The sequence below is a fragment of the Syngnathoides biaculeatus genome, chromosome 9, assembly GCF_019802595.1.
Source record: "Syngnathoides biaculeatus isolate LvHL_M chromosome 9, ASM1980259v1, whole genome shotgun sequence".
NCBI lineage: Eukaryota > Metazoa > Chordata > Actinopteri > Syngnathiformes > Syngnathidae > Syngnathoides > Syngnathoides biaculeatus.
In genome coordinates, this window is record NC_084648.1 from 9,585,449 (window position 1) to 9,612,761 (window position 27,313).

At 44.4% G+C, this 27,313-nt stretch overlaps 2 protein-coding genes across 2 annotated transcripts; both read left to right on the plus strand.

Annotated features, from left to right (window-relative positions):
• The first annotated feature begins 1,060 nt into the window (after window positions 1-1,060).
• On the plus strand, window positions 1,061-16,557 carry capn9 (calpain 9). The gene is made up of 20 exons (XM_061829594.1): window positions 1,061-1,365; window positions 2,617-2,686; window positions 3,519-3,637; window positions 5,724-5,857; window positions 6,999-7,167; window positions 8,352-8,435; window positions 8,507-8,592; window positions 8,743-8,820; window positions 9,974-10,134; window positions 11,212-11,369; window positions 12,023-12,231; window positions 13,242-13,278; window positions 13,366-13,446; window positions 14,325-14,382; window positions 14,754-14,818; window positions 14,925-14,993; window positions 15,066-15,144; window positions 15,307-15,423; window positions 15,509-15,567; window positions 16,280-16,557. The coding sequence occupies exons 1-20, from the start codon at window positions 1,162-1,164 to the stop codon at window positions 16,304-16,306; spliced, it is 2,064 nt and encodes a 687-aa protein (XP_061685578.1). The 5' UTR covers window positions 1,061-1,161; the 3' UTR covers window positions 16,307-16,557.
• A 914-nt stretch (window positions 16,558-17,471) lies between these two features.
• ltv1 (LTV1 ribosome biogenesis factor) lies at window positions 17,472-26,860 on the plus strand. Its single transcript, XM_061829597.1, has 11 exons — window positions 17,472-17,661; window positions 19,085-19,216; window positions 19,340-19,546; window positions 20,052-20,139; window positions 21,213-21,342; window positions 21,878-22,088; window positions 23,730-23,857; window positions 23,922-24,061; window positions 24,225-24,277; window positions 25,847-26,047; window positions 26,388-26,860. The coding sequence occupies exons 1-11, from the start codon at window positions 17,659-17,661 to the stop codon at window positions 26,499-26,501; spliced, it is 1,407 nt and encodes a 468-aa protein (XP_061685581.1). The 5' UTR covers window positions 17,472-17,658; the 3' UTR covers window positions 26,502-26,860.
• Window positions 26,861-27,313: the final 453 nt, after the last annotated feature.

The following is a 27,313-nucleotide window of genomic DNA, read 5'->3' on the forward strand; positions in this document are numbered from 1 at the left end:
ACAATCACAAAAACTGTCTTCTACCATCTGAAAAATATATCTAGAGTGAAGTCTTGTTTGTGTCAAGCAGACCAGGAAAAGCTCATGCATGCTTTTATCTCAAGTAGACTGTAATGGTCTTCTGACTGGACTCCCCCCAAAAAGAGTATTAAACAGCTGCAGCTTGCGTTCTGACCAAAACAAAAGCGGTCAGAGCATATACCTCCAATCCTAAAGTCCTTGCACTGGCTTCCAACCAGCTTTAGAATAGATTTTAAAGTTCTGCTATTGGTCTATAAATCACTGAATGATTTCGGTCCTGAATACATGAAAGAAATGCTTAGGGAATACAAACCCTGTAGAGCTCAGAGATGGACTGACTCAGGTCAAATAGTGGAGCGCAGAGTCCAAAGCAAACGAGGTGAAGCGGGTGAGGCAGTTGAGAGCAGACAGTAAAATAAAAGCAAATACATTTACAGTAATTACCCGCTATTTGCCTTCTGTGTGTGTGTGCTATTGCGGTTATTACTGTGGAATGGTAGACAATGGATAGCACATCTGTTTCACAATTCTGAGGACTGCGGTTCAAATCCCGGCCCCGCCTGTGTGGAGTTTGCAAGTTCTCCCCCGTGCCTATGCGGGTTTTCTCTGGGTAATGTCATGCGTTTTCCACGTACATCCCAAGACCTGTGTGGTGGGTTGATTGAAGCCTAAATTGCCCGTAGGTGTGAATGTGAGTGCATGCTTTTATTGTTTATATGTGTTCTGTGAGTGGCTGGCGACCGCTTCAGGGTATACCTGCGGGGACAAAAAGGTTCAAATTAACCTACAGGAATGGAAGTTGCAGGTGGTGGTATGCACGGTGAGCAGCGAGTGGAGAAGGGGCTGCGGCGTCTTGCCAATGAATGTTTTATAGCTAAACTGTACTCCATGTTTTTAAAAGTGGATTGATGACATCATGATGATGACAGGAACTAGCCATAATTATTAATTACTGGTAAGCAAGTGCTGTTCGGTGTGCATTTTGCTGCACTTTGGCCATCATTCCAGAGTGCAGAATGTGGCGGGGCGAGGCCCGGGAGGACAAACCTGTTTGCGAAGAGGGCGTGGAGGAGGTGACCCGTAGACGACGCCGCGGCGCCGCTCCTCACTTCTCCTCCGAGTCGTCTTCCCGCAAGCACCATGCCCCTCCAGTCCACCCTGGCGGGGGGCCGCGGCGGCCGCGGCGCCGTCGACACGCAGATGGACGGCCGCTCCTTCGAGCAGCTGCGTCAGGAGTGCTTGCAGAGGCGCGTCCTGTTCGAGGACCCCGACTTCCGCGCGGAAGACTCGTCGCTCTTCTTCAGCCAAGCAATTCCCGTCAAGATGGAGTGGAAGAGGCCCCCGGTATGTCGTGCTTTTCCGTCACGGGGGAGAGGGGGGTGGGACATGGTGTCAAAGGTGATGCAGGGATGTCACCTGACATCAAAGACACAACATGGACGTTTGTGTGTACTTGCATGCTGTCGTTGTTGCACAAAGTTGTCTTGATTGATCGGTTTTGCAGTGAGATATGAGATGTGTGTACATTATGTGATAATGCAACACATGAAAGACACAGCTATCGCATGTGTGTCTGTGTTGCATGGGATCAGAGACGCAACCTTTCGGTTTGTCCGTCACATGCGCGTTTGTGTGAGTTTCGGTAGGTCACATGATGCAGCAAAGACAACTGTTGGTCGTGTTTGCATTGCATGTCTGAGCACACTTCAAGGACAACTTTGTGCATGTGTGTGTGTCATGTGTCACATGACACATCAAAGATACGAGTTTTGCACAAGCGCGTGCAATTTAAGTCACGTGAAAACCAAAGACAAAACGATTTGATTTTTGTCACAAAGCATACCAAAGATAAATGTTGTATTTTTGTTGTATGGAATATTTCCATTCAGGCGGAGGTGAGCGTTGGTCTCACAGTTCTGAGGTCCCGGGTTCAATCCCCTGTCTGGAGTTTGCATGTTCTCCCCGTGCCTGCATGGGTTTTCTCCGGGCACTCCGGTTTCCCCCCACATCCCAAAAACACGCAACATTAATTGGACACTCTAAATTGCCCTTAGGTGTGATTGTGAGGGCGTCTGTTTGTCTCTATGTGCCCTGCGATTGGCCCCCCGCCCCCTGCCCATTGACAGCTGGGATAGGGTCCAGCACTCACCGCGACCCTCGTGAGGATATGCGGCAAAGAAAATAGATGGATGGTCGGATATTTCCATCCTGTATTTGTTTGCGCGATGTGCTTGAATGAAGCACAATGTGCGTTCGACAACGCCGCCTCGCAGGAAAAGTGTGTTGCTTCTTTTCAGTGTTGTGATTGGCTAAGGGGCGTGTACTGCCACCGGGAAGTTACTACACACAGACACACACACGCCCCACTAAGAAATTTCTAGTGTGTGTGTGCGTTTTTTGATTGAGAAGCTTGGAATGTGAACACACCTGCCAGCTGACACATCACTGAACCTGTTCTCGTCTCTTCTTTTCATTCTCCTCATTCTCCTCATTCTTTGTCGCCTTCTCTTTACTCTCAATAACCCACCCTTGACCCCCCCCCCACCCCTCCCATCACCACGCAAAACCTCACCCACACCTACTTTGTCTGCTCAGGAACTGTGCGCCAACCCAAAGTTTATTGTGGGCGACGCCAACCGGACCGACATCTGCCAGGGACAACTCGGTACGTAATGACCAGAGGTGATAAAAGTACTCTTGCTGTACAAAGGTACCGGTCCATGTGTAAAACTACAAGCACTCGATTCCATACTTTCTACTACCTTCGAGTTTATACGTCATGCTTCCTGGTGCACAGTCCTGTTTTTGTATATCTGCAAGACCCCAAAACCTCAATCAATCAACCAAGAGCTCCACCACAGTTGACCTGACCTCTCTAAGACTCCTGTACACCGTGTCGTCGCTTGATTAAAAAAGTAACCAGCCCATTTTGACAAAGAAAAACATACCGATATCTGTTTTCAAATGTAAATAGTAAAAGCATTATAGTCATTACTGGAAAATCTACTTCATTGCAAAAAAAAATGACTTTGCTTGGATGGCAGCGTATGTTTCTCCGAAACCTGTGTGTACCTTTCAGCATTCGTGGTTACTTCACAGGTACGTAAATTCTTTTCCTCTTTGGCCCAGAGGACACAACGTCCACAATTTCCAAAAACAATTTGAAACGTGAACTCGTCGGACCGTACCAGTTACATGCAGTGATTTCTTCAGATTCTCTAAACCTTTTGATGGTATTATGGACCATAGGTGATGAAATCCCTAAATTCCTTGCAATTGAACGTTGAGGAACATTGTCCTTAAACTGTTCAGCTATTTTCTCATGCACTTGTTCACAAAAAAGGTGAAAACGTGAACTTCACCTCATTTTTGTTTGTGAATTACTATAACTCCAAGACAGCACTGTGCTTGGATCAAGTTCTTTCCCACCTATGGCAGCAGCAGCATCTCCTTTGTGCCAGCATGACCCACAATGCACCTGTGCATTTTCTCCACAGGCGACTGCTGGCTCCTGGCGGCCATCGCGTCCTTGACCCTGAAGAAGGACGCCTTGGCCCGGGTAGTCCCCCACGACCAGGACTTTGACCACCGCTACGCCGGTATCTTCCACTTCCAGGTACGCCCCGGCATCGGATTGGCTGTTGACTGCACAGGAAGTGCACCGTAGGTCCGAGATCAAATGGCTTGCCTCGAGTCAGCGTTAAGTTCTGTGCGGAATCCAGTAGAAGACTTCACATGTGGTCTCACTTGTTTCACTTCCGTACATCCCAGATCCACACAGGGACTTCCACATCCTCCTATACGCCATCCTCGGTCTGCGCCCTGTGCGAAGGGTTGATTTGCTTTGTCGGACAGAACCCCTTTTGGTAGAAATACTTGTGAGCAGTTGTACTCGATGAGCAGGATACTAGGCATTCCATTACAGGTGCGATCTTGATCGATGGGACCGGGCTGTGGCTTCTTCGTTTGTCGGTATGTGAGCTCTCTCGGCCGGGATGAGATCATTCACTCTTTGACAGTTAACTCTTGAGTTTGCAGTCATCACGGTGAGCTCATTTTACTGATTTGAGTTGTTACAACTTCAACGTGTTGGAAATATTCACGAGACATGCTACTGTTGTTCACATTCCACCCCGGACACACACACACACATTTTCCACAAATCCGCATTGTTAAATAATTCCATTTTCATTGCTAATGCGACGTCCAACAAATGGTTGCAGCGCCGCCCAGCGCTTTCGGCTCGTCCCGTTAGGGGTCGCCACAGCATCCATCTAAGCCTATCTCATCCATCCTCCTCTCTGACACCCAACTGTCCTCATGTCCTCCCTCGCAACATCCATCAAGGTTTTCTTCGGTCTTCCTCTCGCTCTTTTGCTTGGCAGCTCCATCCTCAGCATCCTTCTACCAATATCCTCACTCTCTCCCCTCTGGATGTGTTTAAACCATCGAGTTCTGGTCTCTCTAAATTTGTCTCCAAAACCTCCAACTTTGGCTGTCCCTCTAATCAGCTCATTTCTAATCCTAGCCAACCTGCTCACTTCAAGCGAGAACCTCAACATCTCCATTTCTGCCAACTCCAGTTTTGCTTCCTGTTGTTTCTTCAGGGCCACCGTCTCTAATCCGTACATCATGGCCGCCCTCGCCACTGTTTTATAAACTTTATCCTTCATCCTAGTAGAGACTCTTCTGTCACATAGAACACCAGACACCTTCCACCAATTGTTCCACCCCGCCTGGACCCGTTTCTTCACTTCCTTACCACACTCTCCATTGCTCTGTATTGTTGACCCCAAGTATTTAAAGTTGTCCACCCTCGCCATCTCTTCTCCCTGGAGCTTCACTCTTCCTCCTCCGGCCCTCACATTCACGCACATATATTTTGTTTTACTTCGGCTAATCTTCATTCCTCTCCCTTCCAGTGCATGTCTCCATCTTTCTAATTGTTCCTCTGCATGCTCCCTGCGTTCACTGCATATCACAATATCATCTGCGAACATCATGGTCCAAGGGGGATTCCAGTCTAACCTCATCTGTCAGCCTATCCATTACCACTGCAAACAGGAAGGGGCTCAGAGCTGATCCCTGATGCAGTCCCTCCTCCACCTTAAATTCTTCTGTCAAACCTACAGCACACCTCACCTGTGTTCTGCTGTATGCCGTCCTGCGGCAATTCAACTCGTAAATTGGGGGAAAAGCAACATCAGCCTGATCTGCCGCCAAAACGGTTGCCAAACCAAATACTGTACACCGGACTACAGTTCTCTCGGGTTCTGCCATGTTGCTTACTGTACGGCAGCCTTTCGTCACATATAATTCAAATGTGGATAGCATAATAAAGATGGGTGTTTAAATGACAGTTATAATTTAACCAAGGCATTTTTGCTTTTGAATTTTGCCAGCCAGGGCTTTGTTGGGCAAAAATACTATTGAAACATAGAGCCACTGGACACGTGCATGCAAATTTTTACAGGTCACAGGATGTTCACCAGTAAAGGTTATAGAGTATTTTTGTTCCACCCTGAAACGTAACTTTTTGGGAGTCTGTGTGCAGTGACAAAACAAGAATGTCGGACTTGACTTAGTGGGAACTCCACCTGGCTAGCTTGTTTTTTGCCGCAGTGACTTGGGACTTGCTTCAAATTCTCCAGGTTAAGATTTGAGCCTTCTTTCTAACTTGCGCCCACGTGTGTCCGTGACAGTTTTGGAAGCACAACGAGTGGCTGGACGTGGTGGTGGACGACCGTTTGCCGTCGGTGCGGGGTCAGCTCATCCTGCTTCACTCGGCCTCCAACAATGAGTTCTGGAGCGCCCTGCTGGAGAAAGCCTACGCCAAGTAACCGCCACGCTCGCTACCCTGCAAATAGGACTTTTTTGAACATATGCTACATGATTAAAATCATTCGACTAAGGCGGTATCATCTTTTGCGAAAGCTCAGTTTTGATGATTTTCTCAATTCTACAAGGGATGTAAAGTAGGGGTGTGAAACTCATCCTTGACGTGGGCCACTCGATAGTTATGGTTCCCCTTAGAGAGCCGTTATGACTCTGCAACCATATAAATGTATTTTAATCCCATATTACATACAGTATTCACCAAAAACTGTCAAGGTGGGGGTATTGAAGAACACGAGGAAGGCCAAAAATTCGGAAACAAAAGACACCAGTGGCTGAAGGGAGCTGATTGGTCAACAAAAAGCAGGAGGTTGACAAGAACAGGTGGACACAAAAAACAAAAAACACACAAGACATGGAAAATGGCAAAAGGTGAAAAAACTAAATAAACCAAAACACACCAGGACAAAAACGATGGTGAACATGTCAAGGAAATGCTTAAATATTAACGATTGCTCATTTCATTCTTAAAAAATGGTTTGATAACAAAAAAATTCTTGCAATTTTTCAACATGATTAAAAGTGAAAACATGTTGAAATTTTGGAACAGATTTCAGAAAGAAATATGGCGTATAAAATATACATGATTTGCTTTAGCGGACCACGTAAAATGATGTGGCGGACCACATCTGGCACCCGGGCCACAGGTTTGACACCTGTGATTACATTACAACGAAAACAAAGTGTACAAATGCAAAATAATACAAAAAAAGTAAACAATGGCATCATAGTACATCGAATATAAGACATTACACCCGTCTGACAAAACACATTTGTATTTCATTTTGCTATCATTTTAATTTAATGTTTATTATTGTCTTTTTTTTTATATTAGCTTAATTTTAACATACTTTTGTGTGGTTCACATTTCTATTAATATTGTATAGTTGTTCTATTTTTCTTTGTTTGCATTTGTATTGTTTTTATTTTGTGATTTTTTTTTTTAAATTCAACCAATTTTTTGCATACACACACATTAAAATAAAGGAAAAAAATCCACAAGAAAATCTGTGACTATGGAGTATGGAAGGAGTGAGTGATTCCCAACAAATACTGTATACGTATACTACGGTGATCTCCAGGCTCCACGGCAGCTACGAGTCTCTGAAGGGCGGAAGCACCATGGAAGCCATGGAGGACTTCACGGGAGGCGTGGGCGAGATGTACGACACCAAGAAATCCAACGAGCGCCTCTTTCTCATCATGAAGAAGGCCCTGGAACGGGGATCCATGATGGGATGCTCCATCGACGTAAGCAAACACTGGTTTTCGAGTCGCGCGCCGTTGTTTCGGGAGTTTATTTTATTTTTTTGCTATGTGTCGCAAGACGAAATTTGAGTTACAAGTGAGCTTCAGATACGTCGACGCTTAAGTGTAGTGAAATAAACGAGCAATTAAAGTTAGTGCAATGTGGGGGCATCTGGGCAAGGGTAACCAGGGGGGGCCACGGTCTTCGGTGCACTTTCAGTCGTTGACAAACAACTATGCTAAAAATGAAATTAATACACTCATAAGGAGCATGGGGCAGACAGAAATTGTTATTATTATTAAGTCAAATTATTGTGTTATTAAGCAAAAGTGCATCTGTAAATCTATCCATTACCTAATGTTAGCTAGCATAACTTGCTAAGAATTTAAGGCTAAAGGAGTTCAAATATCTTGGGGTCTTGTTGGCGGGTGAGGAAAGAATGGACTGGGAGATCGACAGACGGATCGGTGCAGCGTCTGCAGTGATGCGGACTTTGGATCGCTCTGTTGTGGTGAAGAGGGAGCTAAGTCGGAAGGCGAAGCTCTCAATTTATCAGTCGATCTGCGTTCCTACCCTCACCTGTGGGCACGAGCCGTGGGTCGTGACCGAAAGAACAAGATCCCGGATACAAAGCTGCCGAAATGAGTTTCCTCCGCAGGGTGTCCGAGTTCTCCCTTAGATATAGGGTGAGAAGCTCGGTCATCCGGGAGGGGGTCAGTGTCGAACCGCTGCTCCTCCACGTTCAGAGGAGCCAGATGAGGTGGCTGGGGGATCTGATTCGGATGCCTCCTGGACGCCTCCCTGGTGAGGTGTTCCGGGCATGTCCCAACGAATAGAGACCCCGAGGATGACCCAGGACACGCTGGAGAGACTATGTCTGGTATGGCTTGGGAATGCCTCGGGATCCCTCCGGAAGAGCTGGAAAAAGTGGCTGGGGAAAGGGAAGTCTGGGTATCCCTGCTGAAGCTACTTCCCCCGCGACCCTACCCGCCGGATAAGCAGTAGCTAATGGATGGATGGATTTAAGGCTGAAGTTTTGCTTTGGCGTCCTCTTGTGGTATCAGTAGGCAACTGTAGTCCTTTTTTGCGATACCGAGCAAGGCGTGAATAATGTGGGAATAGTGTAAAATAGATTTTTCTTGGTATCATATAATACATTTTTGCGTTGTTTGTTTTTCGAATGCAGATCAGCAGCTCGGCAGAGTCGGAAGCCAAGACCAGCACCGGCCTGGTCAAAGGTCACGCTTACTCCATCACGGGCCTGCAGGAGGTGAGAGCGCCGCCAGCTGTTTACCATTTGCTGTGTGGGTAGAGATGTATTCCGCTCCACTCTTGTTTCAGGTCAATTACAGAGGTCAAAAGGTCAAACTCGTCCGGGTGAGGAACCCTTGGGGTCAGGTGGAGTGGAACGGACCGTGGAGTGACCGGTAGGTCACGCGTTTGAGCTCGGGGTGTGAATCTCGGTGTTGTTCTTGTTCTCCCCGCGTTTTCGTGGGTTTTCTTCCTTCCTTCCTTCATCGGGTATTGTTCCCAGTAAGCACAATCAATAAGAATCTTTGGTTTGTATTTTTCCCAAGTTCCAAAGAGTGGGACTATGTGGACCGAGAGGAGAAAAGTCGCATTCTGCAGCACTCTGCAGAAGACGGAGAATTTTGGTGAGTCTTTCGGACTTTTTCCCGTATGAAAGTATTCGAAGGGAACTACACTAACAAATGAAATGCGTGATTGGAAGATGAAGGCGATTTAATGTCGACATGCATTTCACCAGGCATTATTTGTGTGCTTATTTTTAAAACTGTAAGACATTTATTTGTGTTTCATTTTGCTGTCATTTTAAATTAATGTGTATTACTGTCTTTTTTCTAATAGCGGCTTAAGTTTAACATACTTTTGTGCGGTTCACATTTGTATTGATATTCTATAGTTGTTTTATTTTTATTTGTTTGGATTTGTATTCTTTTTATTTCACGATTATTTTCAATTTTTTTTCAACCAGTTATTACGTTGTTATTTTATTCACATTTTATTTTGATAGTAACTCATATTGTTCTATTTTTCTTAGTCAATAATATGCATTGTTGTCATCTTCTTCTTCTTTTCCTTTCGGCTTGTCCCGCTAGGGGTCGCCACAGCGTGTCATCTTTTGCCATCTTAGCCTATCTCCTGCATCTTCCTCTCTAACCCCAACTGCCCTCATGTCTTCCCTCACCACATCCATAAACCTTCTCTTTGGTCTTCCTCTCGCTCTTTTGCCTGGGAGCTCCATCCTCAGCATCCTTCTACCAATATACTCACTATGCATTGTTGTCATATTATTTGTATTTAAACACTATTTGCCCAATTATCTTTTCCAATTAGTTTTTTCCACAATTTATATTATTTATTTTTGCATGCATTTTTGATATTTTCCATTGAATAATGCAATTAATTTTAAATTTAATTTAATTGAATTTGATTTAATTTTTCAACGCATTATTTGGAGTCACTGATGGTGTAGTGGTACACACGCCTACCTTTGGTTTGGGGAGCGTGGGATCGATTCCCGTTCAGTCATAGTGTCGATAGCTGCCCTGCGACTGACCGGCGACCAGTTCAGGGTGTAATCCACCCTTGTGAGGATAAGCAGCTTGGATAATAATGACACATTATTTGTGCGGTTATGGCGTGTTTAGTGTCATTATTTTCCTTTGCGTAGTTTAGCAAGTGTCAAAATCTTTGTAAGAAAGACACGTTTAAACCGGTGTTGGGTCGTTATTAAGAAACGTTATTGAGACTGCAAATACTTTGTGTGCCCGTGTGTGACGTCAGGATGACGTTTGAGGACTTCAAGGCCAACTTTGACAAGGTGGAGATCTGCAACATGACGCCCGACTCGCTCACGGACCACACCAAACGCCACTGGGAGACGCAACTGTTCGAGGGCCAGTGGATCCGCGGCTCCACCGCCGGCGGGTGCAGGAATTTTATAGGTGATGGCGATTTGTTTTGAAACATTTATTTTGGTACACAATGGAGGAGGCGGGGTTACACCCTGAACTGGTCGCCAGCCAATCGCAGGGCACATCGAGACAAACAGCTGCACTCGCAATCACACCTAGGGGCAATTTAGACTGTCCAATTAATGTTGCATGTTTTCGGGATGTGGGAGGAAACTGCAGTGCCCGGAGGAAACCCACGCAGGCACGGGGAGAACATGCAGCCTCGACACAGGCGAGGCCGGGATTTGAACCCTGGTCCTCAGAACTGTGAGGCCAACGCACCAACCAGTTGCTCCACCGTGCCGCCTAATTTAACTACAGTCATTCTTCAATATATTGTTTTGCGGTTGACTAATTACTCAACTGCATCTCTCTTGTCGAGCATAAATTGTTTGCCAATTGAGTATACCATAGCACTGCTAATTACTTAGTGGTTGGTAGTTGTAATGCACTACAGGTGGTTAGGATAGAGAGGACAGAAACAGAAGATGGTGCTCTTTTAATCGCGCATTCTGAGCAAACCTCCTGGTATTCTCAACTGATGCTGTTACTGTAAACCACTGTGGCCAATGCGAGGAAATAGACGACACCGTGTACTCATACTTTCTCTTCCTCGCCGTTCAAAAGAGCCTTTTAAAGACTTCCGAACTTTCAAAATCATAGTCCCTCTAGCGTGGAATGTGTGGATTTTGACCCCAAGTGCATAAAAATGGTCCCTGCACTTCATATCCATGCACTGTATTGGTTGTTGGTGATAAAGTGTATGCATGAGGCCATATGTACGCATATACTGGATCGCTACTTCATGGTTTTCGTCTACTGTAGGGCTGCTCTGCAATGTACACCCCAGGATAAATAGAAGTTTTTTGTTTTCTTGAAACAAGCTACGCATAATGTTACAGCAACTCACTGCAAAAACACAATCTTACCAAGTGAATTGCTGTCCTTTGTACTAAAAATGTTATTTAACATAAGACAGTTTGAACCTTTTCTAAATGTCAAGCAGATCTGGCAGAGGCGTCACTTATTCCAGGGACAAAATGTTTTTTTTTTCGTTTTTTTTGACAGACACCTTCTGGACCAACCCGCAGTTCAAGCTGGAGCTGGCGGACGCCGACGACGAGGATAACGTGTGTAGCGTGGTCATCGCTCTCATGCAGAAAAACCGACGGCAGCTCAGGAAGGAAGGCATGGACCTCCAGACCATCGGATTCTCCGTCTACGAGGTCTGAGCTGGTCCCACGCGGACTGCGCCAAACCTGTCTCCCCGACATTCAAATCTTTCAATTACGACAACTTTATTGATTCATTCAGCCTCGACAAACATAACAAGGTCAAAGGAAACTTGCTTATGGGCTATGAGACATTCTGCAATAAACAAGTACGATGAGTAGAATAAGTCTACACACCCCTGTTGACGTGCTCGGTTGTTGTGATTAAAAAAAAAACTGAGACCAAAGTTACAGAAGCTCATTTCAAAAAATAGAATTGTTCAGCTCAATTGAAAAAGAAATGTTTTTGGAAGGAAAAATAAACAAGTGAAATAATGTGGTTGTGTTAAGAATAGATAATAATTTATTACTTCACAACTAATCACTTATGAAATTAATTGACAGCTATTTTAATGATCAATTAATTATCCGTGGAGCTTGTTTAACTTTGAATTGTCCAAATTCTTGAAATTTCAGGTTCTCAACTGTCTCATCAGTCCTCCCCTAAAAGCAAATTGATTATCTTTTGTGATTAATCAAAATAAAACATTGGAAAACTACTTTGGCCCCTCCCCTTTAAGAGTCGCGTCCAAATACTTGTTTTTCCAAAATGTATATGGAATGGAGTTATTGCAGTTTTTTTTTTTTTTTTTTTTTTTGCTGTTCAGGCTCCCAACAACGCCGAGCAGCAGGGCAAAGATTTCTTCCGCACGCACGCGTCCAAAGCGCGCAGCAAGACCTACATCAACCTGCGCGAGGTGTCCGAGCGCTTCTCGCTGCCGCCCGGGCGCTACCTGCTGGTGCCCACCACCTTCCAGCCGCACCGCGAAGCTGACTTCCTGGTGCGCATCTTCTCCGAGAAGAAGGTGGCCGCTCTGTGAGTACCCCCCCCCCCCCCGTCAAAAAATAAAAAATACCAATAAGGAAATAAATTATATATATATGGTAAAACGTTGGCCTCATGGTTCTGAGGACCTGGGTTCGATCCTCACCCGGCCACTGTGGAGTTTGCGTGTTCTCCCCGTGCCTGTGTGGGTTTTCCTCTGGCACTCCGGTTTCCTCCCACATCCCAAAAACATGCAACATTAATTGGACAATCCAAATTGCCCCTAGGTGTGATTGTGAGTGCGACTGTTTGCTTCAATGTGCCCTGCGATTGAGTGGCGACCATTTCAGGGTGTACCCCGCCTCCTGCCCGTTGACAGCTGGGATAGGCTCCAGCACTCCCCGCGAGCCTCGTGAGGATAAGCGGCAAAGAAAATGGATGGATGGATATATATATATATATATATATTTATATATATATATATATATATATATATATAAAGAGAGAGAGAGAGAGAGGAGAGAGAGAGAGAGCGATAGCAACATAAAAATAATTATTCTCTTTTAATTCTATTAATAATTAAATTGTAATAATTTACAAATATTTCATAAATTTAATCCAAGTGTCCCTTGTGAGGATAAGCGGCAAAGAAAATGGATGGATGGGGAAAAAAATGCTGTATGTATATGTAAAATTACACCATTAATTAAACAAATGAACTTATAAGTCGTATGGTGAACATCTGGTTAGCACATCTGCCTCACAGGTCTGAGGACTTGATTTCGAATCCAGCCTTGCCTGTGTGGAGTTTACGTGTTCTCCCCATACTTGTGTGGGTTTTCTCCGGGTATTGTATTTTTTTTCTTCCTGGCAACAAGTTCAGGGTGTACCCCGCCTCTCGCCCAGAGTTAGCTGGGATGGGCTCCAGCGCACCAGCCACCGTAGTGTGGATAAGCAGCATGGAAAAATGTTCTCCCAAATGAATGCAATGTTTTAAATCTAAATTATCTAGAATTACACTAATTATGTTTTGAAAGTTGACAAGCGTTTTTGTTGGTCAGGGAGATGGGCAGCGACGTGGACGCGGACCTGCCAGAGGTGAGCGCATCATCCGGGATGTCAATCATCCGCTAGGTCCCGCCCACCCCCACTAACGCCGCGTTTGATTGGTTCTCCCCCTCGCAGCCTCCACCGCCCAGCGCCCCGGAGGACGAGACCGACGAGGAGAAAGGCCTCAGGCGGCTCTTCGACCAGCTCGCCGGATCGGTGAGGAGCAACCACTCCACTGTCAAACAACGGGAGACTTTGAGAATACAAAAAAGAGTAAAAGTATTTGGCACATCCGCTTGACGTTTATTGTAAAATTGTCATTTCAAGTTCACCAAACCCACCGGAAGCCAGAACTTGTTTTGAGACGTTTTACGGAACCACAGTGTGGAACTGTCACACTAAATATAGATAATAAACAACTAAAAACAAATAAAAATAGGCAACAGGTGATTATAACGCTATAATACAATAGGGAAGTAAAATAGCTATGATGCCTGTACTCCATTCAACAGGAAAAATATAAATATATACATATAAAATAAATACAAACCCTAAAAATATACATTACTAATGCACCAAATAATGACAACATTCATGAAATACTGTAATCCAGAATGTCATACCACTCATGTTAAGTTATCAAATAAATGTATACTAGCAACACACTAATCATGAATTCTAAGCATGAATATAAACCTTATAAATGTATTAATATTGACAGATGTGTCATCTAAATGGGAATAATACAAGAGGCTGGAGGAGGATGCCATTTACTGCACATACAGCTGCATGTTATTCACTTCCTGATAGTAGAACGGGCACAAGAGGCTTCAAAACGACAAATTAATATATATATATGTACTACTATATATATATATATGCGCTACTTTAACACAAATACAGCAGCAACACATGCAAACAGAAAAAGCATTGACACTTGCAGGCAGATATTTGCTATGTGACATCAGAATGATAACTATAAATCTCGATATTAAATGAAAAGATTGCTCAAGAGAAGTTGGTGACATAGCGGGGGTGTCACTGTACTTCCCGGGCAACCTATTTTTGTTGTTGTGCTCTACTTGTGCCCGCAGGACCGCGCCATCTCCGTCAGGGAACTCCAGCAGCTGCTCAACGGCGTCCTCAGCAGCCGTACGTAACCGTGTCACCCCGCTCTTTTTCTTTGGCTTCGTCTGTGACCTCCCCTACGATTGCTCAAGGGGTCGAATGGAAGTTTGCAAACCAAGCACTTGAACGGATGTGGTGCGAATGACGGCTCACTGCGTGGACGATTTGCCATTTCTACGTTGGCATCGTTGCCTGGTGGTTTGTACATCTGCATCGCTGCTCTGAGGTTCACAGTTTGAACCTGTGTTCCGCCCCCCACCCCCACACTTTTTGTGGCGTTTGTGCGTTTTTCTTCATTTTCTCAACGTGGGTTTCCCCCCTCCACATTCCCAAAAGACGTTAGATTAATTGAAGACCAAGGAATCGCCCATAGATGAGAACGTTTGTTTCCTCAGGAAAGGAGATCCAGTTCGAGGGCCTGAGCCTCCACACGTGCCACAGCATCATGAACCTGATGGACGTATCCTTCCTTCTCTTATTGATCACTTGCTTGCTTGATTGTGTGAGTGAGCGAATCGGAATCTACGGTCGGCGTCGCCGGTGACTCTTTTGACTCAGCTAACCAGGTGGACAACACCGGCAAGATGGAGTTCCAGGAGTTCAAGGTCTTCTGGGAGAAGCTGAAGAAGTGGATCGTACGTGATCCACCGCCCGCGCTTTTAGGTGCATCGTGGGGGATGTTAACCCCGTCTTCATGTCGCCCACAGATGCTCTTCCTCTCCTTTGACACGGACCGCTCCGGCAAGATGTCCTCCTACGAGCTCCGCAGCGCCCTCAAAGCTGCAGGTCAGACCGCACGGCACACACAATGAAGACCTAAACTCTTCCGCATAAAATCATGCATCGGGCCAGATTTGGCCCCCGGGCCTTGAGTTTGACACCTGTGCTTCAGGAGTCGGAAAAATCCTCGCGCGTACCGGTCTTGCGATGCCTCGGTGTGTCTTGCAGGTATGCAGCTGAACAACCAGCTGCTGCAGCTGCTTGGGCTGAGGTTCGCCGACGAGAAGTACGACATCGACTTTGACGACTATCTCACCTGCATCGTCCGCCTGGAGAACATGTTCAGTACGTCCCGGGAGCGGCGAGCGCGCTCAAACGGCGGGGGGGATGGGCGGCGGGCGACGTTTCATCATTTCGTTTCATTCTTCAGGAGTTTTCCAGGCCATGGATGACCACGGCAAGGGCAGGATTAGAATCAACATGTTGCAGGTGAGCTAAAAAAAACATGATAAATAAAGACTCATTTTCAGATGGAGATAATACTTTGGCGCCTCGACATGAAAGTGACACGTCGTCATTCAGCCAATTTCTTGCTTTGAATTGTGAGCGTCGGTTTGAGATACGACCGCTGTTTGGTGGCAGTGAACTAGATTAAATTCACAAATATTGAGCAAACGTTTTTTTAAAAAAAAAAAAAACTTGTAAGTGTTTTAATGCAACGCCCAAGAGAAGTCTATTTTTTTTCTGTGTTTCAGTTTTACAGTCAGCATCCACAAAAAAAAAAAAAAAAGCCAAAAAACTTGAAGCAAGCACACTTTGCCTCTCATTTGGTGAATGGCCCAAGTTTGAGTTTCCTGTTTTTCCATCCTCAAATTAATCTTTATGATAGTGTCCCACTGCAAGAGAGTGACAACATGCACTAAGTGATTTTTTTAAGCGTCTTAATACGTTCATTTGTTTTGATTAGTTTTGATTTATTTAAAGTGGTGTAAAATACATGTTTTTAAAAATCTATTTGTATATGATCTCCCATATTTTCACCCCCCACAAGAGCTCACTGTGTAGTGTAACTCAGTGGTGCCCAACCTTTTTATCAGTGCGGACCGGTCAATGCTAAACGATTTTCGCCCCGCATGGTCCGTCCGTTCTTCCATTGAAGTGAACTGTTTTCAAATCAATTTCTTCTTTGCTTCCCTCTCAGTTTCTGATCTTGTCCATGAATGTGTGAGAAGACGCCGTGCGCAAAACGGAAGCCAACAGAAGAACAAAGGAGTCTGAGACTGTCATCACATTCTTATCAAATGCAGACCTGCTACTATATCTTTTCTTGTGTTTTAGAACTATCCATCTCTTCGCTGTAAGGCAGAAATTAAGCAAATAATGTGACGCGTCGGTATCAGAGGTTAAACTTGGTACGGATTGGTACTTTTTGATTTACTTTTCATCACTACAATGAAACAATAAATTGTGAATAAAGCTGTGAATGGTTTGTCAAGACTATTTTTTGTTTTAATCATGAAAAAGCTTCAGAGTCACACACATTTTTCTAAGCACGAGTACTGACAAATCACATTATTCATCACTTTTATTATAACATGACTAATTGACACCCCCTCAAAGAGGTTAATAGTTGCCTACAGCTTCTACAAGAAGATGGCAAAGCACTACAAGAAACTCCACAACCCACTTCAACGTAGTTCTTTGGCACCAAGATTGCTCCAAAGCTATTTGTGCTTTGGCTTGAGCACAGTAACAGATGGTGAGTTTTTCTGCCAATAATTGAGGATAGGTGCAAAATCGGCGATTTCGCGAGTACGCGGGGGAAGGCGATTCCATGAAATCCATGCAGTGCACCGATAATCCCCTTGGGGGCAGAAATTCACTCACCTGATGGGTTTCCGGTGACGCTGCACGGTGGCCGCGACAAAAGCATGGGAGACGCAGATATTTGTTTGAAGAGCAACCTTGTTTAAAATATGATACGAGTATATCATACAAATTCATTATTTTTTTTTATCCAGAAGGAGGAGAAAAATGCCCACAATTTTAAATGATCTGGATTTTCTGTTTATAATTCCCGGTTTTGGCAGGAATTTAAAAAATGTAAAATAAATACAAGTTTCTGTACGAGTAAATATTGGGATCGTTCAATCACGAAGTAAAAGTCAGTTTGGCAAAATATCATTGCTGTCAATAAAGTTGACGGGAAAATAGGATCATACCAATCCTCTCAGTCAACAATTGAGTAAACTTTTTGGATGTTTTTTTTTAACTCTCCAGGCTGTGTATTTTTGTATTACATGAATTGTTGTAGGATACAAATAAAATTAAATATTGGAGTTTTAATAGTAATAATGCATGGTTTAGTTTGTGAACAACCTCGTCCATTGCTCGTGTATTGGTTCCGTCCAATAATGACGACACTGACAAGATGGCGGCCCTAGTAAACAGCGTGACCGACAAGCATCTCAGCCCAATTCTTTCCTTTTAGTTACGAATTACACTAACTAAAGCGAAAAAACTATACGAAGGTCCAGTTAGATCATTTCCACCTAAACCCGATACAAGAAAAGGGAAAAAATGGTAAGTAGACACCTTTTGGGGCGAGTTTTTTGGTACTCTTGGTCGCGTGTAAACAGGGTCACGGTGCTGCTAATCGTGCTCGATTTTGGATGTTATATTTTTTATTAGTCAAGTATTGTCACATCTTGTTTGTAACAATCTGTTATTTCTGATGCTTTATTTGTCGTGGAGTATTCACTTCTTATTGTCAGATATGTGACTTGAACATTTCGTCCATTTGATGAGTTTTCTGCTTTGGCCCATCGCACCAAAAATGTTATAAATCATGATATTCTCCCCAGAAATCAGAAAACTGTCAGCCGCTGCTTATATAACGAGGTCCAATAACCGACAATTCTGCCTTTATCTGAAGATAATACGTTTGACGTCACTTCAGTCTGTGACTATTTTTTTTTTCATTGTTTGTTCATTATTGTGTATTATCTTCGGCTTTCTAGCCTCTAAAGAGGCACGACTCAAACATTCACCCATCCACCAAATTTTCATACCGCTTTTTTTTTTTTTTTTCACAATTTGAGGAAGACCAGGTATCATTATCGGACATATTTTTGTGTACCAGGAAGCCTGCTGCATTCCTAGTTGTCAGTTGGTGTAAAAGATTTTGACAACTTTGAACATTGGAGTATATTTGCTTTATTAGGATCGAAGGCCGGTAAAACTATTTGCTAACAGTGCAGCTCTGCTTACCATTTGGCTTTGACGGGATAAGGTTTTATAGAGACTGACCGCGCTATATTGGGAGTGCAGAAAACGTGAAATAGTGTATCACTGTCCAAAATTTTAATACTGCATAATGTTTTCCAACACTCACCACTTTGTTTAAGTATCTGGGTATGTTTGACAAACACCTTTTAAGATTTGGAACTTTTTTTTTTCTTCAAAGTCTTAGAAAGTATACATCAAATTTTAACCAAAAAAAAAGCAAAGAGCTCCCAGGATCAGCAACATTTCATATAAAGTTAAATAAAAATACCAATATTCTCAATAGGTATCTACATAAGTGTCATAAGTTTTTCCACTTATCTATGTTTTAGGTTAAAAAAAAAAAGTTCTGTGAGTTTCCAGGGTCAGAAGCAACGCTTAGAAAGTTAATGATAGCTCCTTGAAGACTACCCAGTTTTAAATTGATCTTTTATCAGCCTTTGGATTGGAAACAAAAGCCGATGCCGATATCTGTCGAAATGCTGAATATCAACATTGATAATCGTCCCGGCCGGTGTATCCCTAATATTTTGCACAGTGCTATCTAGTGGCTGGAGTCTTGAAAATGATGACTCTTCGTCCCGCCTAGCTATCGAGTCATTGGTGGAGAGAGGCTGGACGGTGTAAATGGAGAATGGCTTGCCCACAGATACATTTGAATAAAGTCGGCTAAAAAAAAAAAGACTGATTTGGCTCTTGAGCTGTGTGTGTTTTCTCCCAGCCCCACCGGAAGAAAAAGTCATTCATCGATAAGAAGAAGGCGGTGTCCTTCCACCTGGTGCACAGGAGTCAGCGGGACCCCCTCGCGGCAGACGAGAAAGCGCCTCAGCACGTCCTGCTGCCTGCTGTCAAGGTCGGTTTTGCTGTGCTTTACAGCGAACCCCAATTCATCATCACGGATGTTCGCTGTAGATGACGTTGTGAATGCTGACCCGCGAAACGGTGGGTGCGGCCTCCCTGTTGTGTCTCACGGCAGGCGGACATCGAGAAGCGGCGGGAGGAGCAGCGCAATTTTGGAATCTTCTTTGACGACGACTACGATTACCTGCAGCACCTGAAGGAAGCTTCCGGACAGACGGAGCTGCTGGCCGCCGGACCCTCGGCCCGCTTTCACCTGCGCCGTGATGGGAACGATGAGGAGAACGCTGAGGAGGAAGATGCGGAGAAGGAGCAGGTCGGACATGTAAGTGCGCAGTCGTCGTCTCCGCCACATCGTTGGTATTGGCTGTGATGATATAAATAATTTAGCTTTTTAGATTTCCTGCTCGATTGTTTAATCTGGTCCTCAGAGTGTTCATCAACAGCCCTGGAAGATTTCTCAACTCCATTTTTATGTAGCGATCCCTTTGAAAACAACAATCGTATCAAAGTTCAAAAACATTAAAAAAGTAATTTAGCTTGTTATTCCCTGAAAACCTGGTTGCATTTTTAATGTATTCATTTATAAATAACAAAATATGAATGGATGTTTACTCTAATTTCCATCATTTTGCGATGCAAACGTTGATGCACTGAACAAGATCGATGTGAACTTGTTCCTATAACTTCAAATCCAGATTTATGGACACCCTGTGTGGTATGTATTATTCATATCAGCAAGTCTCCTGCGCTCTGAGCCCTCGAGTGTGAAATGTTTTTTTTCCTGGCTATCCCGAATTTATCGTAAAGGTGCGTTTGTATCTTTGCAGGAGGCCAGCATCAAGCTGCCTTCGTCGGTGTTTGCCTCCGAGTTTGAGGAGGACGTGGGCCTCCTCAACAAAGCCGCTCCGATATCAGGTAAGCTGGACCCGCACTCTTCACACGTGACACACTGACCTGCAGCCACAGGGGGGCGCCATTGTTCATGCTTGTGTCTGGCAAACATGGGTCCTAACACGGTCTATCACGTCAACCGAAAGAAGCAATCACAACTGGTTAAAACGGAGCAGTTAAATTGTAGATTAAAAGGTATTTTGTGGTCACATTTCTACAAATTTGCTACATACTAATGTAGTTGACGTTAGTCGTTTACCTTGTTGTAGTGCTCATTTATGTCATGCATTTTATAAACGTGTATCGACTAGTTTACTACTACTACGACTAGTTTAGGCTTTAGTTCCGTACAGGTACCGTGTTACAAATGTTACTTAAAAATCCCATCACAAACATTAGATTTCTACATACATTTATACAAGAGCATCAAATCACCCGTTATCCTTTTCCTTCCAAATTCCACCCCCCGCCCTAACAGGATTTTATGAAAATAAAAGATTTTATGTTGTAATATGTTAATGTGTGCAAACAAACAAACAAGGCCTATTTGAAAAGGACAAATGGAAGATTAAATATGCAGTCCGATTAATTAGTTGGGCCCTAAAAATAATCCATACACACAGGTCCAATGAGAACCACATAGTGTTCTGTTTATTAATTAAGTAAATCAATATCATGATCAACATTAATCACCACCGAACACTCTTATGTAAACTTATGTAAGGAATATAGTCCATCCATTTTCTTTGTCGCTTATACTCACAAGGGTCACGGGGAGTACTGGAGCCTATCCCAGCTGTCAACGGGCAGGAGGCGGGGTACACCCTAAACTGGTTGCCAGCCAATCGCAGTCCACATCGAGGCAAACAGTCACACTCACAAACACACCTAGGGGCAATTATTGTTGCATGTTTTTGGGATGTGGGAGAAAACCCACGCAAGCAATGGGAGAACATGCTAACTCCACACGGACGGGTCCGGGATTGAACCCGGGACCTCAGGATTGTGAGGCCAACGCTTTACCAGCTGGTCCACCGCCCTAAGGAATATAGAGTTGCACTTTATTAGTGACAGGGGTTCTTTGTACTTGGTTTTAGGCCCGCGTCTGGACATGGACCCCGACATCGTGGCCGCCCTGGACGAGGACTTCGACTACGACGACCCCGACAACGCGCTGGAGGACGACTTCATCGCCATAGCCAACAGTGCCAAGCGTGCCCAGCCCGGGTGAGACTTGAAGGCTGCCACAATGTCCGTGTTTGCTTCTTAATCACTATTTGAGAAATTGACGCGTCAGTGAAATAAAAAATAGTTTTTGGAACACTTCCCGGGGGCTGTTTATTACTGTAATTTCACTCCCCAAATTGCACTTTTGCATCTGGATTTTCCCCGTACCTCCTGCAGTGTGTTTGATATGCGAAAAATCGTTGAGATGTTGGCAGACTGTCAATGAACACTTACTTAGAGTACATCAAAAGTACATGTTTGGGAGAAAAATGGTGAAGTCCAGCACACCGAAAACTAGCATGTGGAACACATTAATCGACCTTGCAAAATTATAAAGATAGAAAGCGATTCCCCACACAGCCAAGTTCTGTAAATGAAGTCAAAATGGACTGAAATGGGAAAATGTATTTAAACAAAGAGGGGAGGGGAAACAATGAAAATCAGGAATCATGTTTTTGTGGAATTTCTTTTTTATTACATTTTCGGGTCGTATGGCCCAGCCTTCCCATGATCTGACGAGCTTCTTATTTGACAGAAATGACGACGACGACTCCTGGGAGGACACAGACGATGACGAGGACAGCGAGTTTGACTCCGATGGCGCCTTTTCAGCCGAGGAGGGCGGCGCCCGGGAGTTTCTGTTTGCCGACGAGGAGACCAGGACTCGCTTCACGGAGTACTCCATGACCTCATCTGTGATGCGGAGGAACGAGCAGCTCACACTGCTGGACGACCGCTTTGAGAAGGTCCGTAAACTACGTCGTATTTTATCGCTTCGAGCATTTCTTCACGTGCACGTGATGTTATTTAATTTATTTAGTCATTCATTCATTCATTTAGTTATTTTTATTTTCTATGGAGTCATTTATCATCCTGATGGGGAGGAAGTCAATGTTTTGTAGCATTTTGTACATGAAGATATAAAAGAGCAATAAATAAAAGTATTGCTTTGGCGCCATCTTGCAGCATCTATAGTTAATTATAAAATCCCCTTTTAAAGGGGGTTACATTTACTTGGATTTTTAATATATATGGCAGAACTTGGTCTTGACCCACCCCGTATCCTTTTGTTTTTCCCTCCCCAGTCAAAGGTGTTGTCACACAGTATTGTGCAAATCTTATGATTTATAGTTTTTTTTAATATCTAGAGTATACTTTCGGTAATGCCCTCACATGTTGAAAAGGATGGCCACAGTTGTTGAACGCAAGGACGACATTAAAACACTGAGCACATTCATGCTGCGGCTGTTGTGGACCACAGCTCATGGCAGACAATCACACAGACTCCCCGTCGTCATACGCCACTCCACCAGGCCCCGCCTTTCACAGGCACATACGCAATAATGCTGCTTCACCATCTTTGCTTTGGACTCGGCACTCCATTATTAGACCTGAGTCCTTCAATTTCAGAGCCCTTTTGGGTTTATAATCCAAAGGCATTTCTTTAATGTATTCAAAACCTAAACAATTTAGTGATTTATAGACCAGTAGCAGAGCTTTAAAATCTATTCTAAAGCTGACTGCAAGTCAGTGTAAGGGCTTTAGAATTGGAGTAATATGCTCTGATCTCTTTGTTCTGGTCAGAACCCGAGCTGCAGCTGTTTAATGCGGTTTTTGGGGGGAGTCAAGTCAGAAGACCGTTAGAATAGTCAAGTCTACTTGAGATAAAGACACGGATGAGCTTTTCATGGTCTGCTTGACACGTGCTAGCCTTCACTCTAGATATGTTCTTCAGATGGTAAAAGGCAGTTTTTGTGATTGATTTGATATGACTGTTAAAAGTTAAGTCGGAATCAATCAGAACCACCAAGGTTTTGGACTTGGTCTTCGGTTTTTAAAGATAGTGAGACCAGGTCTTTGCTAACAACAATCCTCTTTTATTTATCTCCAAAACATCGCAGTTTTGTTGTGGTGTAGTTGAAGAAAATTTTGGTTGCTTTACGCAATGACACAACACCTCAATTGAACTGTAGTCATCTGGAGACACTGCTAAAGGTGTCATCTGCATAGCTATGATGGTCAAAATTAAAGTTCTGAAGAATTTGACCCAAGGGGTAGCATATACAGGCTGAACAAGACGGGTCCGAGAACAGCCTCTCAACTGTAAACTTTCTCGAATTTCTGTCATCATCCTTGGAAGCAGACCGATTATCGTTTGTGTTGATTCAAATAAGACATTTGTATTCGTCTGGTTTGACAATAGAAAACAACACGCCAAATTTTTGCAGATTTTCTGACGTTACGGACCAAACAAGTAACTGAATCATAAATATATAGTATGTGTTCTCATTTTCTACGATGTCGGTTTGAAATCATTTTAGAAATGAGCTTTTCTTCCGTCAGGTTCATCGATTATTTTAAAAAGTACTTGTTGTACTGTGTTGCAGTTTTATGAGCAGTTTGACGAAGACGAGATTGGCGCCCTGGACAACGCCGAGCTGGAAGGGTACATCACGCACGACAGCGCTCGGCTGGAGGAGGTCATCAAAGACTACTTCGCCCAGAAGGAGAAAGAGTGAGTGGGCCCCTTCTCATATCATCCTCGTCGTCGTCGTCAATTGCCGTCACCGTTTGCGCAGGTCATTGAGGCTCGGTGACCTGGGCCCAAAAGAACCTCATGTGCTACAAGAGGAGGAAGAGGAGGACGACGAAGGAGAGGAGGAGATGGAGAAGTTGATCGAAGCTCCAGAGGAGAAGTGGGACTGTGAGACCATCATCAGTGAGTCATCAGTGGGGGGGAGAATTATGAAATTTAAAGTCAGTCTTTCGTGAATAAAAAATCAAAAATAGTTGCGTCACGGCTATTAATAGAGCCACGTTGTTGCGATGTATACTTGATAGCCTGCCAATGTGGTGTCACTTGTGACTTTGTTTGCCCGCAGGTACCTACTCCAACCTCTACAACAGACCCAAAGTCATCGAACACCCTCCAAAGGTACCACCTTGGGTTTGCCATCAAGTCAATTAGGCATTCGCAAACTTTTCAGCTTCAGGGAGAAAAGGTCTCCAAGGACAGCGTCCCGATCTTAACGACAATTAAACATAATTACTCTGTCCCCAAAAAGGCCTTCATTTTCAATTTTGGGAAAAAATTAATCATTCAAGCGATTGAAGTGTTATTTTTCCATGAAAAAAGCAGAAGGTAACCTTTTCAAGAACAAAAATGTATTGTTGTCAGGAAATATGTACAGATATCACATCTTTACAAGAACAAGTATTTTTTTCAAAGCTTTAAAAATGTTTATTAAAGCAAGTTCAAGACACGCAGTTCAATTGCAAGGACATATTTTCCGGACGACATCGCTCACCACATAGACCGCACATTTTTTTCACTAGCGACACCTGACCATACGCCGGTATCAGAGTTGAAGAGCCTCATAAAATCTGTCACGCACCATTTCAGTCGCTTCAAGTGTCATTTTCATCCCGAGTTACCGTTGAAGTTCTGCCGTTCTCCTCGTGTAGCAGTCCAGCCTTTTAATCTGTTCCTGATAGTCAATTATCCCACACGTGTTTAAAATCCACTGGCAGACCTCAAAAAAGGAAGACCTTTGCATGCGGCCAATTTTTGTGAAAGATTTTATCCATGTTCTTATCTGCTTATCCTCACAAGGGTTGCATCTGTCAACGGGCAGGAGGCGGGGTAGACCCTGAACTGGTTGCCAGCCAATCGGAGGGCACATGGAGACAAACAGCCGCACTCACAATCACACCTGCGGGCAATTTAGAATGTGTAATTAATGTTGCATATTTGTTTTTGAGATGTGGGAGGAAACCGGAGTGCCCGGAAAAAACCCACACAGGCACGGGGAGAACATGCAAACTCCACACAGGTGGGTCCGGGATTGAGCCCGGGACCTCAGAACTGTGAGGCCAACAGTTTACCAGCTGCTCCACCGTTCAGCCTGAAAGATTTTAAATACATTAAATTGAAAACATATAGAAAGTTTATATTATTCCAAAAAACATTTATATATTTTAAGTTTAAGGCGGCACAGTGGATCAGCTGGTCAAACGTTGGCCTCACAGTTCTGAGGATCTGTGTTCAATCCCTGCCTCGCCTGTGTGGAGTTTACATGTTCTCTCCGTGCCTGCGTGGGTTTTCTGCGGGCACTCCGGTTTCCTCCCTCATCCCAAAAACATGCAACATTAATTGGACACTCTAAATCGCCCCTAGGTGTGATTGTGAGTGTGGCTGCCGTGCGATTGGCTGGCAACCAGTTCAGGGTGTACCCCGCCTCCTGCCCATTGACAGCTGGCATAGGCTCCGGCACTCCCCACGACTCTCGTGAGGATAAGCGGCGAAGAAAATGGATGGATGGATGGATATTAAGTTTGAGCTATTAAGAAATTTGATTATATTAAATTATGCCGGTCCCCATATGTCATGTTGGTATTGACATTTTCAAATTATATATATATCAAATGATACAATCATTTATTGCAGTTCAAAAAGCACAGACGCGAATGATCAAAGTGCATTTCGCTGTCCCGTGGATTGCAGGTGAAGCCGATCCGCGTCTCCGCTAAGTCGGGCGTCCCCTTGCACGTTCTCCCCGCCAGAGGGCCCACCGGCAAGCAAGCTGAGCGAATGAGCAGGATCGACGACTCGGATCTCCCGCGGGCCGCCACTCTGCCGCGCGGCAGAGACGAGAGCAAGGACGAGAGGAAGGCCCGTAAGAGCGCCATCAAAGAGGAGCGCAAGGTCAACACCAACCTCAACACCGCACAAAAGGCATTCAGTAACAGCCACTGGAAGTTGGGGGGAAAAAAAGAATAATAATCAGCCCCCGACACCAAATTTAAAAAATTTACCCCTGACACCAGTCTCACTGAATGACAAGAACTTGGACGGTCAAAAAGTCTCTTGGACCCACGCTCTAAATGTAATTGCTCAACCATTTTTGGTTTGAAACTAAAATTGTGGGAAAATTCTAAGCTTGGAAACTTTCAGAAAAATAACATAAAACATCCCAGCCTGCGTGTCAGCATCAAAATATTTGTTCACGGAGTGTGCTAATGAAAAGTTCTGTTTGCGTTTGCAGGAGAGGCGCGTGGAGAAGAAGGCCAACAAGAGGGCGTTCAAGGAGGAGAAAGTGCGTCAGGAGAAGCAGATGCTCAACCTCAGGAACAACATTCAGGGCCTCAAACTCTCATAGACAGACGACAAACGCAGGACTACTTTGCAGATTTTTTTTTAATTTCCTCAAGTCTTTCTGTGCCCAAATGCAGTCTTTGTATTTATCGCTTGCTTTCTGGCTCCTTTCTTGTTCATCGATCTCACAAAGGTGCGGTGTTTGGATGCTGAGGTTTTTTGAAGCAGACCTCCCCCACTCATCAAATTTGGAGATAAACGTTTCTCTACTCCGTCAATTAAGAGGAGAAGTGTGTACTACATAGACAGGTTAAAGGTCAAGTGTCATCCCTATGAACATTCTAAAATACGTATAACATTATTCACTTCAATGTCTATACGAGAAAATAAATATGAGCGGAGAGCGTGTCATCCATGCGCAAAGTTGTAGAAGTGTCATTCGAGGTCCAAGTGGTCGCCATATTGGCTGCATCCCCCGCCTGTGACGTCACACTGGGACATTCGCCATTGAAAACACGCGGTGGCCCCTACTGAGGGGAAACGAACACGCCCCTTCTGACACGGAAGCTCTTTTCAAAGAAGAAAACATCACACAACCCAGTGAAGTTGCCGGGGCAATATTACACTATTCTTTCGAGCCATATTCAGATGATATGCAATCACGGCCAAACCGCCTCCCCGTCTGATTCACTTCCGCGGTGTGGACGAGCCAGCCGCGGTGGCTCATTTTCAGCGCTGAGGTGGCTTATGGCGCAAAGCCGGGCCGCTTTACGGCGTTGTTCATAGCCGCCGCCGTCCGCTATGAACGACACCGCCGAGCCGGGTCGCTTTATGGCGTTGTCGTCGCGTGCGGCATTGTCTGCAGCGTTGTTCAGA